At 40.1% G+C, this 15,805-nt stretch overlaps 1 protein-coding gene across 1 annotated transcript in view; it reads left to right on the forward strand.

The window, feature by feature from the left end:
* Positions 1 to 505: 505 nt before the first annotated feature.
* PAPSS2 (3'-phosphoadenosine 5'-phosphosulfate synthase 2) overlaps positions 506 to 15,805 on the forward strand; it is a 60,014-nt gene continuing 44,714 nt past the window's right edge. Inside the window, 1 exon segment of the mRNA XM_067552779.1 lies at positions 506 to 967. Within this exon segment, the coding sequence (XP_067408880.1) occupies positions 938 to 967 (30 nt within the window). The 5' untranslated portion in view covers positions 506 to 937.

The following is a 15,805-nucleotide window of genomic DNA, read 5'->3' on the forward strand; positions in this document are numbered from 1 at the left end:
TGCCGGTGTCTTTCATTCCTGAGTCTCAATGCAAACAGTTGTGGGTCTGCTTATGCAGCTTTTCTTCTCTAGCTTAGGCAAAGGGCAAGGGCAAAAAGGGAGTGTAAGGAATCTGTGTGAAAAGAGGCCTCCCCCCCCTGAGTTCTCCAAAGAAGTAGCTGGCTGTACAAGTGCAGAAACAGAACAAGCTAGGTTACAGGCACAGTGTTTTTACAAACCTGCCAGCTTTCAGGAGAGGGAGAGATTAGGCTGTGTGGTCAAGGAACTAAAGCTGGGCCTGGGCACCAAGAAGCTGGGGGCTATGTCTAGCTTGCCATTGATTGTGTGGTCCTGTGTCTTGCTCGTCTGGCCACTTCAGGGAGATGCGGGGAGGCAACGGGCCTGATTCTGCAGCCTGTGCTGGGGCGAGTAAGGAGACTCGGGCCCTTCTTGAGTTGGGGTGAAGGGCGGGGAAAGCATTGGGCAGCCGGGGCTGGTTCGCACGGTGGGCTGAGGACACTGGCCCCGGGATGTGTTTGCTTTTGGAGGGAGGGACTTTTCAGCGTGTTTCAAAGAGCCACTGAGCAGCTCTCCGCAGTCCTGCCTCCTGGCCGCCGTCTCGCTCCCCTCCCTCCCCCAGCCGTGCGCCTTCTTGGGGGCCGGCTTGTTCCCGGCGCTGCCGCGCAGCTGGGGCCGCTCCCTCGCGGGGGGCCAGCAGCGGGCGGGGCGGCCGGGACAGAGCCGCCGGGTCCCTGCCCGGAGCTCCGGTCGCCTGCTGCTGCTGCTGGGGGCGGAGGAGCGGGAGGTGGAGACGGAGGAGGGGTGACTCTTGAGGGGCCGGTCCCGGGAAGTGCTACGTGTCTCCCAAGCCTTTATACGGCCGTGCCCCCAGCGCCGGGCCAGCCTGCCTCGTCCCTCGCAGCCAGCCAGCCAGCCAGCAGCGCCCGGCGCCAGCAGCATGTCCGGCAGCCAGAAGAAGGAGAAGACGGTAGGACGCTCGCTTAGCGCCCGCCCCCTCCAGCCTGCCCGCTGCCAGCTCTCGCAGGCAGCTCTCGCCGGCAGCGCCGCTGGAGCGCTCTGCGCCTCCTCCCGCCGGGGCGCCGGCTGAGCCTTTGCTGCCGCCCGCCCGGTCGCTCACTCGCAGCCTCCCCCGGCTCCCGCCCTCTCCCTGCGCCGCTGCCAGGCGCCGGGCTGCGCGCCCCCGGAGCCCGACCCCGGTGAAAGTGCGGCTGGCTGCAGAGACCTGCCGGCCGCCGGAGGGGAGCCTGGCGCCGAGTCACCGGGCAGCAGCCGGGTGACCGACCTGGTTGGGCCGGGGAGGCTGCTGGGAGGGGGCTTGTGATACGCTGCGGGGTTGTGAAATTCCTGCCGCGTGCGGCGGAGATGGAGCGAGGACGAGTCACAACCTCCACTCAGCTCCCGTCCCCGGGGAGGAGGGGCGGGGCGGGCTGAGCGTCCACACTCGCCCCCGCTGGCGCGTTGGACGGGAGCAGCGAGGAGGAGTTAGGAGGGCGAGGAACGGGCAGCAAGGTTCCCCTCTGCCTGGGCTATGCGCTTAACGTGCGGGCCCTTAAGCTCGTGGCAGCCGAGCCGAGCCGTCCCGCTAACTGGCGCTAGGCGATGTACCCCCAGCTGAGCCCAGAGGGTTGTCCTGTCCTGGTGAGCGGTGCGCCATGGCCGGACTGACCAGGTGTGCTGTGCCTCCGCTGGCCAAGCACGCTTGTGATGCTTCAGGCCACAGATTTTGAGGCCATTATTAAAGCCCATCGGAACAGATAGTACGTTTCCTGTTTTATTTTCAGTAGCTCGCCACATGATTTTCTTTTACATTTGAACCATGCCTCCTAGAGAAGAAGGGCTGCAAACTTTCTACTTTTAATTTTAGCATTTGAGCCTCAGGTTTTTTTTACACATAGGAGATGGTTAGAGGAGAAACCAATAACCAAGCTTTATCGTCTTATATGCCTCAGATATTTACCAGCATCATTTTAAAATGTAGCCTCTCTTGATATTTGGCAGTATCCAAGGATCCATTCATGAAGTTATTAAAGTTACAGTGGAATCTGTTAATGCCAGTAAAAGAACTGCTATTTTTTACTGTAACAGTTGGATTTGCAATTAATAGGAAGCAATCCCTGTGTCAAGTGCCAGTTTATTGGCCACTAGGAAATGTGGCTATTGTTAGAAGATGATGATTAGTACAGGTTCCTCCTGTCAGGGGTTGCCAAACTGTGGCTTGTGAGTTGCATGTGGCTCTTTTACAGTTAAAATGCGCTTGCAGAACCCCCTGTGCCATCCCCCATTCTCCTACCAGACTGGGGTGGGGAACTCAGAGCTTCTGCTCTGTGGCAGGATGGTGGGGCTAGAGGATTCTGCCCAGCCAGGAAGGGAGGTCAGTAAGTTTGGCAACCCCTGCAGAGTCTATATTGTTTTTAAAACTGTATCATTGTAATTATGAGTAATTCCATAATATATATACCTTAACCTTCCTTAATTATTCTACATGTATGTTGTTTTGGGCAAGTTCTACCTAGCTTATAATACATACTTCTCATTTAGTGAAAACCCTGAAGTTCTGTAGCCCATTTCAAAGCACAATTATCTGGATAATACATTCACTAATTAATTCTCAAAAGACCTTTATATTCTGCAGAAAGAGTAGAACAATCCAGATGACCTGCAGCATGGCTGTTATTCCCCAGGCTAAAGGGAGTATATTTGGTGTAGCAAACTTTACTCTTGAAGAGTTGAGGTGCCTTAAAAATGTCCTTTGATATGCAACAAAAGTTATCACTTTCAGTCCTTATCTTAATAAATAGTAGCTGCATCACAGGTCTTTGAAGCTGTGAGGATGTATGGAAAAACGGAAGGGATAATAAAAGCATTTTTAACATCCAGAGCTCCATATGAACATTAACCAATCTTCACAACGTGTGTGGTAGGTAATCAAATATTATCCACATTTTATAGATTAGAGAAAATGGAGCAAAGTTAAATGACGTGCCCAGCATTACACAGTGAGTCAATAGCAGAGATGCTATTAGACCCTAGGACTCTAGGACTGCATTAGTCTGCTATTATACTGCCTTTTTGCAAATCTTCGGGGCTTCTACAAGATCACCAACACAAAAGCTTCTCCCTGTCTACATTCCTCCAGAATTGTAGAAAGGAAAAACAAATATAAACATATTATAAAATGATAAATTATGGTACAGTACAGCATCTGACGTGGGCAGAGGCCAGTTCTGTGAGATGAGTGTCCAGTTGCAGTTCTGCTGTTGATACCCTTGTTACAATGCAGCCAAGAGGATAAGAATTTGAAAGAAATGATCTGTCTTAAAATTGATCAATGAAGAAAACTTTTATCTCATTGACTTCCATTGTCACATCAATGACGATCACAGCCTTACTAGGAAAGGGTAAGTCTGACAACTCTTGGAGCCAATAAAGCTACACCGATCTATACTAGCATAGGATGTGGCTTTGTCCATCCAATAAATTGTAATGTTTTGTGTGCCAGCACTGAATACATAACAGTAAGGAAAACTGAGGATGGTTTACTAGTGAAAGCAATGAGCAAGGCCAGCAGATTAAAAATAGAAAGGAATAAAAAAGAAGTTTGTTGCTTTTAATCTATGGGCTCTTTAAATGATTCTGAACCTGATTTTGAGAAGTATTGGGCAGCCACAGCTCTCACTAAAATCACTTGGGAGTTGCATCTCCCTTGGCCACGTCACAGTAGTGGATGGAAGGGACAGGGTCTTGATTGGAAAGAATCTGCACTTATCTGTAATTTAGTCAGGTATTCTGAACACACACTGAAAAGGCAGCAGTGATATAGCAAAATGAGTTTATAATGATTAAATAATCCCAATTAGTTCACATACAAAAACTAGATGTATACTGTCAAATAAATGCTCTATCAGTAATTCCTTATCAGTGATAAGGAATGATGATAGCATCATTTCTGGCTCTATTGTGTAAGCACTCCATGTCCAGAACTCATTACATGTAAACGTATAAATTTAGGTATAGAGAATGCAGGACATACTTACAGGATGGGGGACTCTATGTTGGGAAGCAATATCTCTGAAAAAGATTTGGGGGTTTATGATGAGCTGAACATGTGCTCCCAGTGTGACACTGAGGCCAGAAGAGCTAATGCAGTCCTGAAGTGCATAAACAGTAGAATCTCAAACAGAAGTAGGGAGGTTATTTTACCTCTGTATTTGGAACTGGTGTGACCGCTGCTGGAATATTGTGTCCAATTCTTGCATCTACAATTCAGGAAGGATGTTGATGAATTGGAGAGGATTCAGAGAAGAGCCATAAGAATGATGAAAGGATTAGAAAATATGCCTTATAGTGATAGACTCTAGGAGCTCAATCTATAAAAAAAAGATTAAGGGTTAACGTGATCACTTCTTCTTTTTCTTCGGCTCTCCATCGTGAACAATGATGACTATAGAGAGCACTAGCACTTTCCTGCACGCTGATGAGATGCAAGCCCAGCTCTTGAACGGAAACATCGGCCACATCGAGGACAGGAGATGTCTCTCTCTTGGTTTTGAACCATGTTGTGTCTTATCTCATGATGATGCTGATAAGTTACTAAACATTTTTTCTTCTATCATTTCAACGGCCTCAAATACAACATTTCTCCATTGTACACGGTTTTCTGATAATATCTCCCATGCGTCCACATCGATGTCCACTGTCTTTAGATGTCTCTCAAGGACGACTTTGTAACGTAGCTTCTGACCACCCCTAGCTTGTTTACCTTCCTTCAGTTGACCATAAAGGAGGATTTTCAGAAGCCGGTGTTCTGGCATACCTGTGACATATCCTAACCACCTCAACTGTGAGGAAATAACTATTGCTTCTACCCTGGGCATTTCAGCGCTTGCTAATATTTCAGTGTTAGGAACTCAGTCTTGCCACTTGATGTTCAGAATTTGCCACACGTGTCTCAGTTGGAGGTTTGTCAGCTTTTTCAGCTGACTTGATCACAGTCTATAAATATTCATAGGGGGAACAAATATTTTATAATGGGCTAGTCAGTGTAGCAGAGAAAGGTTTAACACAATCCATAGGCTGGAAATTGAAACTAAACAAATTCAGATGCAAAGTAAGGGGTACATTTTTTATGTTAAGGGTAATTAACCAGTGGAACAATTTACCAAAGATTGTGGTGGGTTCTCCATCACTTACAATTTTTAAATCAAGATTAAATGTTTTTGTAAAAGATATGGTCCATTAATTATTCTGGGGAAATTTTATTGCCTATGCTATACAGGAGGTCAAACTGGATGATCATAATGGTTCCTTCTGGCCTTGGAATCACTGAAGCAGGGCCAGGCCCTCAGATTTATGTTTCAGGAGCAGGGACCTCGCCATTTCATTCATATGTAGAATGCCAAGAGCACAAATGGCAAAATATAAATAAATAAGCTGAGGTGTGTTTTGACTATGTGAAATTTTCTGGTAGTCTCAGTCTACAGTGGATAACAGTCAACATTACAAGACCAATCATCATAATTAGCACTAATTGACAGCCTTGTTAGCAACCTCTCAGGAGAGGGTAAGGATTGAATTAACAAGGAGACTGAACTGCTTTCTCACACTTGAGGTAGCCTTTTCAGAATAAGATTGAGCCATATTGACAATTGTAAATTGGTGAAGCATTCAATAACATCTGGTACTTTTCAGCATGGTAGTAAAAGCCATATATATATATATATATTTTTTTTTTTAAAAGCTGTGAACTAAATAAATAATGGATCAAATTCACAGTAAAAAATTAGTGTCAATACTTATGCATAAATGAAAATCACCTTCCAATTGCCAACTGTTTTCCATTACTTCTTGGAATTTGAGAATTAATTCCAAACTGAATTTTTGTATTTTTCCTAGTTAAAATTAGAACTGTAAAAGTCTTTAAACTAAACACTTATTTATTTCACTGGATGATTTCCAAGTATCTTCTCATTATTCATCATTTTATAAATAAATTCACCATATTTAAATGTGATGCAAATACATTCAGACATTGATTAAATCAAACCCATACATATCAAGTGCAACTATATGGCAATATTAGCATTCTGTGCATATTGTAATAAACTGTGCTGCTTTGTTTTAAAACTGTTCCATGAGGTAATCCATTGCTTATCTGCTTGCAAACAGCAAGTCACATGGGAACTCCTTTGAGTGGAAATAAATCTTTGGAGAGGGGTACCAATGGGAATAGTGTAATTCTAGAAGCCATAAAATCTGGTTAGTTTATGCAGTGTGTATACAATTGTTTATTTCACAGTGTTGAGATGGGTATTAAAGAAACCTAACATTACAAGGATTGCAGGATTTGATGAATTCAGCAAACACAGCAACTGACTTCTCAAAATGATTCCCCTATGATAACCATAGATTTTGTTTATACAAATTCTCAACTACATTTTTTAGAAGTATGAAATAATTAATCAGGACAAACTTCCGTGAAAAGAGGCCCTCTACCTCTCCCCCCTCCCCCCCCCCCCCAAAAAAAAATAAAAATAATAGATTATTGTAGAATATTTGTTACATGTGAAACATGCTAGATTGATATTCTTGGAACTTTTTTGCCTTCTAGGCACTGGTATTACAGCGAGGGGCAGTATTAATTTTTCAAAATTGTCCTGGCACTGTGCTTCAACCTTGGCCTAGAGAGACCACCTTTACGAGTGAGGAGATAGTTGGCCTTTGTACTGAAACTGCCAGAATGAGTGCCATCCAGTGACAATTGTAGGTAGCAGTTTTTATATGGATACCTGTCTAAAGGGACTGGACTGAGAAGACCAACCCACTTCACATATGCTACTGAAAGGCCATCAGTTAGCAACAGTTTTCAGTCACTACCCGCCTGGTCCATATTCGAACCAATGGTGTGGATGAAAACATCTCCATACCCTATTACTGATTTTCTTGGCTATATTACCCAAATTGGACTTAGTTTTAATTAAATTACAGTTGCAACTGAGAAGAATTGAGATTCCTGTAGCTTATAAAAGAGACCCTGCCTAGTGAAAACCAGAAAAGGGGCTAAACACAGTCAAGTAGATAATGACCAATTTGTTGCAATTTAGGGGAAATTGAAGGGGGAAAATGTTGACATTACAATGAATTTTTCATGGCAGCTTGAAATCAAGGTTGCAAAGGTAGGTAGAAGGGATGCAGAAAATGACATATCCCAACAAGGTCCCTTTTAGTATGGCAGTTGAGACTGTTTCCCCTTCTTTTACTCCTCACTTCCTCTCTTTCTCTACTTTTCCAGGAGTGTGAATCCAAATTTGTCTGCTTTTTGGACATTAATGAAATCCTGATTTCTTCGTTATTCCATAAAAAGAAGCTCCTTATTGACAAAGATGATACATTGAGCCTTCTCTAACAAAACTACATCCTGTGGGTCTCTATGAAGGCATACTCATGTAACAGAATAGATGTTACCATGAATATTAACTGTTTGAGAGTGTGTCAGAAAAAGGAATGTATATGTGTTCTTTATTAGTTAAGAATTGTAAATCTTTAAAGGCAGTGAGTATTAACTAGGTTTTCATCAGTGAAACAAATTATTTGGTTATGTGATCCTGTTTATGATAACTGGATAGGCAGGTATAATTGAAATATTTAAGAAAACCAAGATGTATCTTTTGTGTTAGTAAAATTCTAGTTCAGTAGTATTTTCACTTTATAGCCATTTAGCTGTGTAGGCAACAGCCAGGCACTTAGAAGAACATCACTTTGACTTCTAGACTGTGTATGCAATATAGCCTTCTTATTAATTAATTATCTGTTTTAACTCAGATTAAGAACAAAATATTTTACATACAGCAATTTGACTTTTGCTAGTTAGCATGAAAATTATTTTCTCTAGTTCTGTGCATGGTACTTGCTAAAGATTAATGTTAAAGCTAAAGGTAATTATGCAGAGAAATGTCTCATTCAGCACATGTTCTGTTTTACGGAATTTGAAAAGACATCATTGATTTCGAGAGTTTTTTTTTCTAAAAGCAATAAATATTAACTTTGAGGTGCTAAACTACCTTTAAGAACAGAGGTGTTTAGTAATGAGCTTAACATTTAACCTTATTTACATAAAACTTGTGTCCTTATGAGTGAACTCATACGCTTGAGAATAAATATACTTTACTCACTGCAGTTATTTTAATGTGCAGCTGTAGACCTAACCTTGTTTATTATGTGAGTTTTTGCACAGTGGAGCATTCATGACTAACTAGACCTCACAACACCCACAAGCTTTGGACTTGTTCTCTATGCACCTGAGGCTTCCTTGGCATTTCCTTAACTCAGTACAAAAGTTATCTTTCATAATCAAGTGGTCTTTTCATAACTTGCATAAGAATACATATAGTATGTTATTGAAAGAGAGCTTTTGGTAATACATAAATATACAAATATTTGACTTCTTCAGATTGACTTCTCATTGACATGGCTGATTTATAATGATCTTTGGAGACTGCGGGGGTGTCACTCACATCCACAGAAATTGAAATGGCATCTCAATGAAACTAAATGACTTCCTTAACAATATCTTAGTCTCTTTCAATTACATTGAAGATATTGCATTCTTTTTTCTTTTTTTAAAGAGCAAATTAATGTGACAATATTTACTGATAGATTTAAAAAAAAATCTCTGCATGTATATAATTTATTAAAAGAACACATCAAATTAGTTGACTAACATCTGAGGTTCAGTTTCCTTGTTTAAATTACACTGATACATGAAAGAACATTATATGGTTAACTCAGATATAATTAGCCTATACAACTGCAGCTTGTTCTGATGTTAGACTAGCCATCCAACTGTAAGAACCAAGCTCACATAGATAGTGGCATCACTCAGTACCTTGCAGGGTGTATCAATAGCCTTAAGGTTTTCTTTTAACTGAAGGACAGCATAAGGTCAAAAAGTTTATAAAAATTCTATACAGTGCATACCATTAAATGTTTTGCATGTTTGTTTTTGATAATCTTGTATTACAGAAAGAAAAACAAAGATTTATAGGTGTATTGTTTCAAGACAACTATTGATAGCTCACTGCAGTGGAATTTTGACATTAGGAGTAAACTGGTTTTAGTACATTGACGCATTGCAGTCCTGTTAACCAAATTGCTCAAACATTTTTTGGATGTTTTATCACACTTTTGAAATAGTCATAGTTTACAGCTATGGTTGCGTCACAATTGTGAAATAAGGTGGTACTCTTATTGCCTCATAATGGTGAAATATGACTGTTTTGCTGTCTGAGAGTTTGACTTTTGCTCTTTCAGATAAATAAATGAATATGTATTTACATCTTCATAATTCCACAGACAATAATATTATTACAGCTCTTCCCCTAGTAAATATGTCCAAATATGGATGTTGGAACACGGCCGGCATTTTTGCTGGAAGGATCTTATAGAGCAGTATCAGATTACTTTTTAACTATTTATTTTGAAAAGCAGTTAGTTTATCAAGAATAATTCTCGTAAAGATGTACTTCAATTTGAAATTACACCTGGTGTCTGTCAACTAGGTAGCTGTTCAGTTTGATTATTTTCCATGTACCCCCCCTTGCTATTAAAATCTTACTTTTAGTGTTGTTTTGTTTTCCCATTTATTAACCCTATCTGTTTTAAAGGGATGTTAGCGTGACATAGCTTATTGATTGTATTTGATGTTCTTAAATGTAAGTTATTGGAGGATATGTTCATGCCATCTGAAAGGAAGTATATATGCACATAAATATGCATTTTTACATGAAGATCTGGTAAATATTTTTATCTGTTCCCAGAGTTTAAATAAAAGTTGTTTTCATGTTGGTTCCATTTTCTTAAACATTCTCTCTTTCAATGTATAAGCATGAGATTCAACTTCATAGACTTTATTGGAAGATGGACCACAGCAGAAGCTAACATGAAATAAAAATTGTTTGGGGTTTTTTGTGGTGCTCTGTGAGATTGGAGGTTCAGGGGACTGGTAACCAGTTAGTCTTTTACCTCTGTGTCATCAGTACAGACAAAACCTAGGTGTTTGTTTACTAGAAGTTATTGTCTAGTTGCTGTTTGGTGACCTGAGCTGGATGGCCTCATTTCATTTCCCAGTGGACTAATGTTCACCTCACTGGTGCACACAAACCACTACAATTGGTGATAATGAACACCCTTTTTAACATTCTTGGCAGAGTAGGCTAGGACTGAACGGGCTTGTAGACTGAATTACCCTCTCAGCCACAGGGGTTGACTCAGGTCAGAGTTGAAGTATATTGAGGTGGGGAAGCAGTTGCTGTTTCCTGTGCTGTACTAGATCTGTGAGGGCCTCAGGGCTAGACTACATTGGAAAAGCTTTGATGGCATAGCTATACTTGCAAATTTGTCTGGTGGAGACACACCTTATACTGGCAAAAGAGTGTTTTGGCCAATATAACTTAAAGTAATTCCCCAAATGAAATAAGCTATACCAGCAAAAGAACTTTTAGTAGTGTAACAACATCTATACTAGCATTTTTGCCAGTATGGAAATGTCATAAAAAAATCACATCCTAAGTGACATTACTATACCTGCAAAAGTTTTTAATGTAGATCTGGCCTCGGTTTCTATACTGTCAATCTTGCACCTTTCACAAGCACGGCTAGATTCACACAGAAGAAAGATTCTTCAAGTTTGTTGGCATTTTTAAGAACGTTTCATTGTCAGTCTATTAGAAATCTATACCAACACCTTAATTCAGGCATAGGTTTCTGCCTCTAGTTGTTCTTGAGATGGCAGCCCCTGAAGTCAGGTGTCAGGGTAGGCGTGATGGTAATCGGTTGGGTATAATTGTAAGATCTAATGTTGCATATTGTAGCACAAAGGGAGCATGGCACATGTGTGCTGCTCACCAGTGATTTCTGGTTTCATGGGTGCAGAATAATGTGGGCCTGGCACCAATCTTTGGTTTGCTGTGTCTTGCTCTGTGCCTACCAGGCCACACAGCATCCAGCACTGTTGATAGCAGTAATGTTGTCAGCCAGTATCAGATGGCATGGTGACAGTGACTGATAGCATGGTCCATATAGAATGGCAGTGGTGAAGCCATGCCACAATCACTCCAGGCAGTTTATATGACTGTTCTGCAATGGATTGGAAGTATAGGGGGCAAATTCCTAAATTGTGCTAATTCTCAGAAGTATGACTAGCCACTGTGTAGGCAGGCAATGTGTAGAGATGGGTCATGGTATGGTTTGAAGACTACCCCTCTCTCTTAACCATGCTGACATGCTCACAGCAGCAATGGACAAGTGTTGTGATTTCACAACCTAGCCCCCAGTGATTCTTTGTTTCTCCTCTCTCTGTGTGTGTTTGAGAAATTGGAGTGTAGGCATATTTGCTTTTATCATGCAGCTGATTTTGACTGTTGAAATATCTGTTTAAGTGGAAACGATGTTTATATCTAAAATATAATGTTTTGATAAGTTTGAATCCGTACATCTGCTTAGAAGATAATGTCACTTAATGTCTGTGTCATGAGCATGTTATTGGATAGGGTGTCGTTGTTTACTTTGAACTAGTACTTTGAGAACAGTCAAGAGTACTGAAAGTCCATTGACAAAGGCCGTGTGCATTGACCCTGGGTTCACTGCAGGATATTATCTGTTAATGTATTACGCCCAAGTATATAATGGGCCAAATTTATCCCTGGCATAACTCCAAGTCATAGTCACAGAAGATGAAAGAGCAGTACACTACAGCCCTTGTAGTTTAATATTTTTTTTCTTTTAAAACTTTCTCAGAGTATAGTATTAACAAAAGGAGAGGTATAGATGTTCAAAGTTCAGTGGTAAAGTGCATTGTTAGGCATGATAACAGAAAAGTAGAAAAGTTTGCAGATGATATCAAACAGGGAGGGGTTGCAAGTGCTTTGGAGGACAGGATTAGAATTCAAAATGATCTTAAACTGGAGAAATGGTCTGAAATAAACAGGATGAAATTCAATAAGGACAAATGCAAAGTTCTACACTTAGGAAGGAATAATCTATTGCACAAATATAAAATTGGAAATGACTGCCTAGAAAGGAGTATTGCAGAAAAGGACTTAGGTTATACTGGAGCACAAACTAAATATGAGTCTATAATATAATATTGTTGCAAAAAAAGCAAACATCATTCTGGGTTGTATTAGCAGGAGTGTTGTAAGCAAGACACAAGAAGTAATTCTTCCACTCTACTCAGCAATGATAAGGCCTCAGCTGGAGTATTGTGTCCAGTTCTGGGGACCACACTATAGGAAAGATGTGGACAAATTGGAGAAAGTCCTGAGGAGCACATAAAAATGGTTAGTTCTAGAAAACAAGACCTATAAGGAAAGATATACAGAATTGAGTTTGTTTAGTCTTGAGATCAGATGACTGAGGAGGACAATATAACAGTCTATAAGTACAAAAAAGGGGTGTTATAATGAGGAAGGTGATAAATTTTTCTCCTTAACTACTGAGGACAGGACAAGAAGTAATGGGCTTAAATTGCAGAAAGGGAGATTTAGGTTCCTAACTGTAGGTCTCTAGTGTAGACTATTTTAGGTTGGTGAAAAGGAGGTTTTCAGAGTCTTTTATTAGGAATCTCAGGTGTTTGCTAATCTCTTTTTAATACCCAGGAAGGGCAGGTGTCAGAGATGGCAGCCCCCATTTTCCTCAATGATTCCATGACTACTTTTGTGATAAACCAGAATCTTGGAAGGGAAGTGTTTATTTTTAGATTCTGCTCTTGGTTTATTTCTGGAAACCTATGATGTCATAATTTTCTTTAAAGGGAGAGAAATCCTGTCAATGGAGGTGCTGTAGTCTGAGGTTGCGCAGGATACAAAAACAGAAAACCCAGTAATAATGGGGGATTTCAACAATCCTTATATCGACTGGGTACATGTTACCTCAGGATAAAATTTCTAGACACTATTAATGACTGATTCGTGAAGCAGCTAGCACTGGAACCCACAAGGAGAGATGCAATTCTTGATTTAGTCCTACATGGCATACAGGATCTGGTCCAGGAGGTGAATATAGCTGAACTGCATGGTAATAGTAACAATAATATAATTAAATTTCACATTCTTGCAGGAGAAAAAATACCAAAGAAACCCAACATAGTAGCATTTAATTTCAAAAAGGAAACAATGCTAAAATGAAGAAACTAGTTAAACGGAATTAAAAGGAATAGTCATGAGTGAAATGCCTGCAAGTTGCATGGAAACTATTTAAAAACACCATAATAAAGTCTCAAACTAAATGTATACCACCAAATTAAAAAAAAAGTAAGAGAACTGAAAAAAGCCACAACAGAGTAAAAGAAGTGGTTAGAGACAAAAAGCCGTCCTTTAAATATTGCAAGTCAAATCCTACAGAGGAAAATAGAAAGGAGCATAAATTCTGACAAGGCAGGACCAGATGGTATTCACCCAAGAGTTCTGAAGGAAGTCAGATATGAAATTGCAGAACTATTAACTGTGATATGTAACCTATCATTTAAATTATCTTACGTACCAGATAGCTAATGTGATGATGATTTTTAAAGAAGTCTCCAGAAGCAATCCTTCTAATTACAGGCCAGTAAGACTAACTTCTGTACCAGACAAATTGGTTGAAACTATAATAAATATCAGACACATAGGTGAACATGATATGTTGGGGAAATTATGCCTCACCAATCTATTGGAAATCTTGGGGGAAGTAAACAATCATGTGGACAAGGGTGATCCAATGGACATAGTGTACTTGGACTTTCAGAAAGCCTTTGACGAGGTTCTAGACCAATGTCTCTTATATCATAGTAAGCAGTCCTGGGATAAGAGGAAAAATCATCTCATGGATGAGTAACTGGTTAAAAGATAGGAAACAAAGGATAAGAATAAATGGTCAGTTTTCACTATGGAGAGAGGTAAATAGCAGGGTCCCACAAGAATATGTACTGTGACTTGAGACTGTTAATAACAATGAGGTGGCAGAATTACTCAAGATAGTTTAAGTCCAAAGCAGACTGCAAAGAGTTTAAAAAAGGGATGTCACTAAACTGGGTGACTGGGCAACAAAATGGCAGATGAAGTTCAATGTTGATAAGTGCAAAGTAATGCATGTTGAAAAACACTTATCCCAACTTTACATAAAAGTGAAGGGACCTAATTAGCTGTTACCACTCAAGAAAGACATCTTGGAGTTGTCATGGATAGTTCTCTGAAAACATCTGCTTAATGTGCAGCAGCAATCAAAAAAGCTAACAATATTAGGAACCATTAGCAAAGAGAGAGATATGACAGAAATTGTCATAATACCACTATATAAATCCACGGCACAGCCATACCTTGAATACCGCATGCAGTTCTGGTTGCCGTATTTATTTATATTTTTTTAAAAAGATACATTAGAATTGGAAGGATACAGAAGAGGACAACAAAAATAATTAGGAGTATGGAACAGCTGCTATATCAGGAGATATTAAAAAGACTGAAACTATTCAGTTTGAAAAGAGATGACTAAGGGGGGGATCTGACAGAAGTCTATTAAATCATGAATGATGTGGAGAAAGTGAATAGGGGAGTGTTATTTACCCTTTACTTACCCCGAGTATCACGGGTCACCCACTGAAATTAATAGGAAGTGGCTTTAAAACAAAGATAAGGGAGTACTTTATACAATGCACAGTTGCCAGGGGATGTTGTGAAGGCCAAAAATATAACTGGGTTCAAAAAAGAATTAGATGAGTTCATAGAGGATAGGTCCATCAGTGGCTATTAGCCAAGATGTTCAGGGAAGCATCCCTATGCTCTGGGTGTCCCTAACCCTCTAAGTGCTAGAAGCTGGGACTGGATGACAAGGGATCACTCTGTCAATGTTCTGTTCTGTTCACTCCTTCTGGAGCATCTGGCAGTGACCACAGTCAGAAGACAGGCTACTGAGCTAGATGAACCATTCGTCTGACCCAGTAAGGCCATTCTTGTGTTCTTATGACAGTTTCCTATCTGAAAAAGTGTTGCACCCAACATAGGGGAATATTAGGCCTTGTCCTAACTGATAAAAAGGAACTGCTCACAGCACTAAAAGTTAATGCTAGTTTAGGTACAAGTGATCATGACTTGATGACATTTATAAAATGAAGTAGAATAAAGTCCAAACTAGTAATTTAGATACTTGGTGCTTTAATTGAGCCAATTTCACAACGTTCAAAACAATTATGAGCCAAATCAGTTAGGGGAAGAAATGTAATCAGAAAAATGTGAATGATATATAGGACTTATTTAAGAATACCTTACCAGATGCCCAAAAAGACACAGTTGAGGAAGAGGGCTGTGCTGGTTAAAAAAATCCACCTGGTTTAGAGAGGAAATGAAATGAAGACAGATGTAAAAAATAAAAAAGTAATATATAACGAAAAGAAAAAAGGGGAAGTTGATATTAGTGAATATAAATCAGAAGATAGGCATGTAGAAAAGTGATAAGGGAAGCCAAAGGGCACAACTCACCATCTATGGCCAGAAGAGTTAAGGACAATCATAAGGAGTTTTTTTACTATATTAGGGACAAAAAGAATTCTGATAATGATATTGGTTCTATACTAGATGGAAATGTTAGAATTATAAATAATGATGCAGAAAAGGCAGAAATGTTCAGCAAATATTTCTGTTCTGTATTTGGGTAAAAAACAGATTATATAGTCTCATCATATATTGATAACATTCTTTCCATTCCACTACTCTCGGATGTTAACAGACTTTACTAACATTAGACATTGGCTGGAAGTTGAAGCTGGACAAATTCAGAC

Source organism: Emydura macquarii, unplaced genomic scaffold, assembly GCF_026122565.2.
Source record: "Emydura macquarii macquarii isolate MOO-44397 ecotype Brisbane River unplaced genomic scaffold, CSIRO-AGI_Emac_v2 contig_1390, whole genome shotgun sequence".
Taxonomy (NCBI): Eukaryota; Metazoa; Chordata; order Testudines; family Chelidae; genus Emydura; species Emydura macquarii.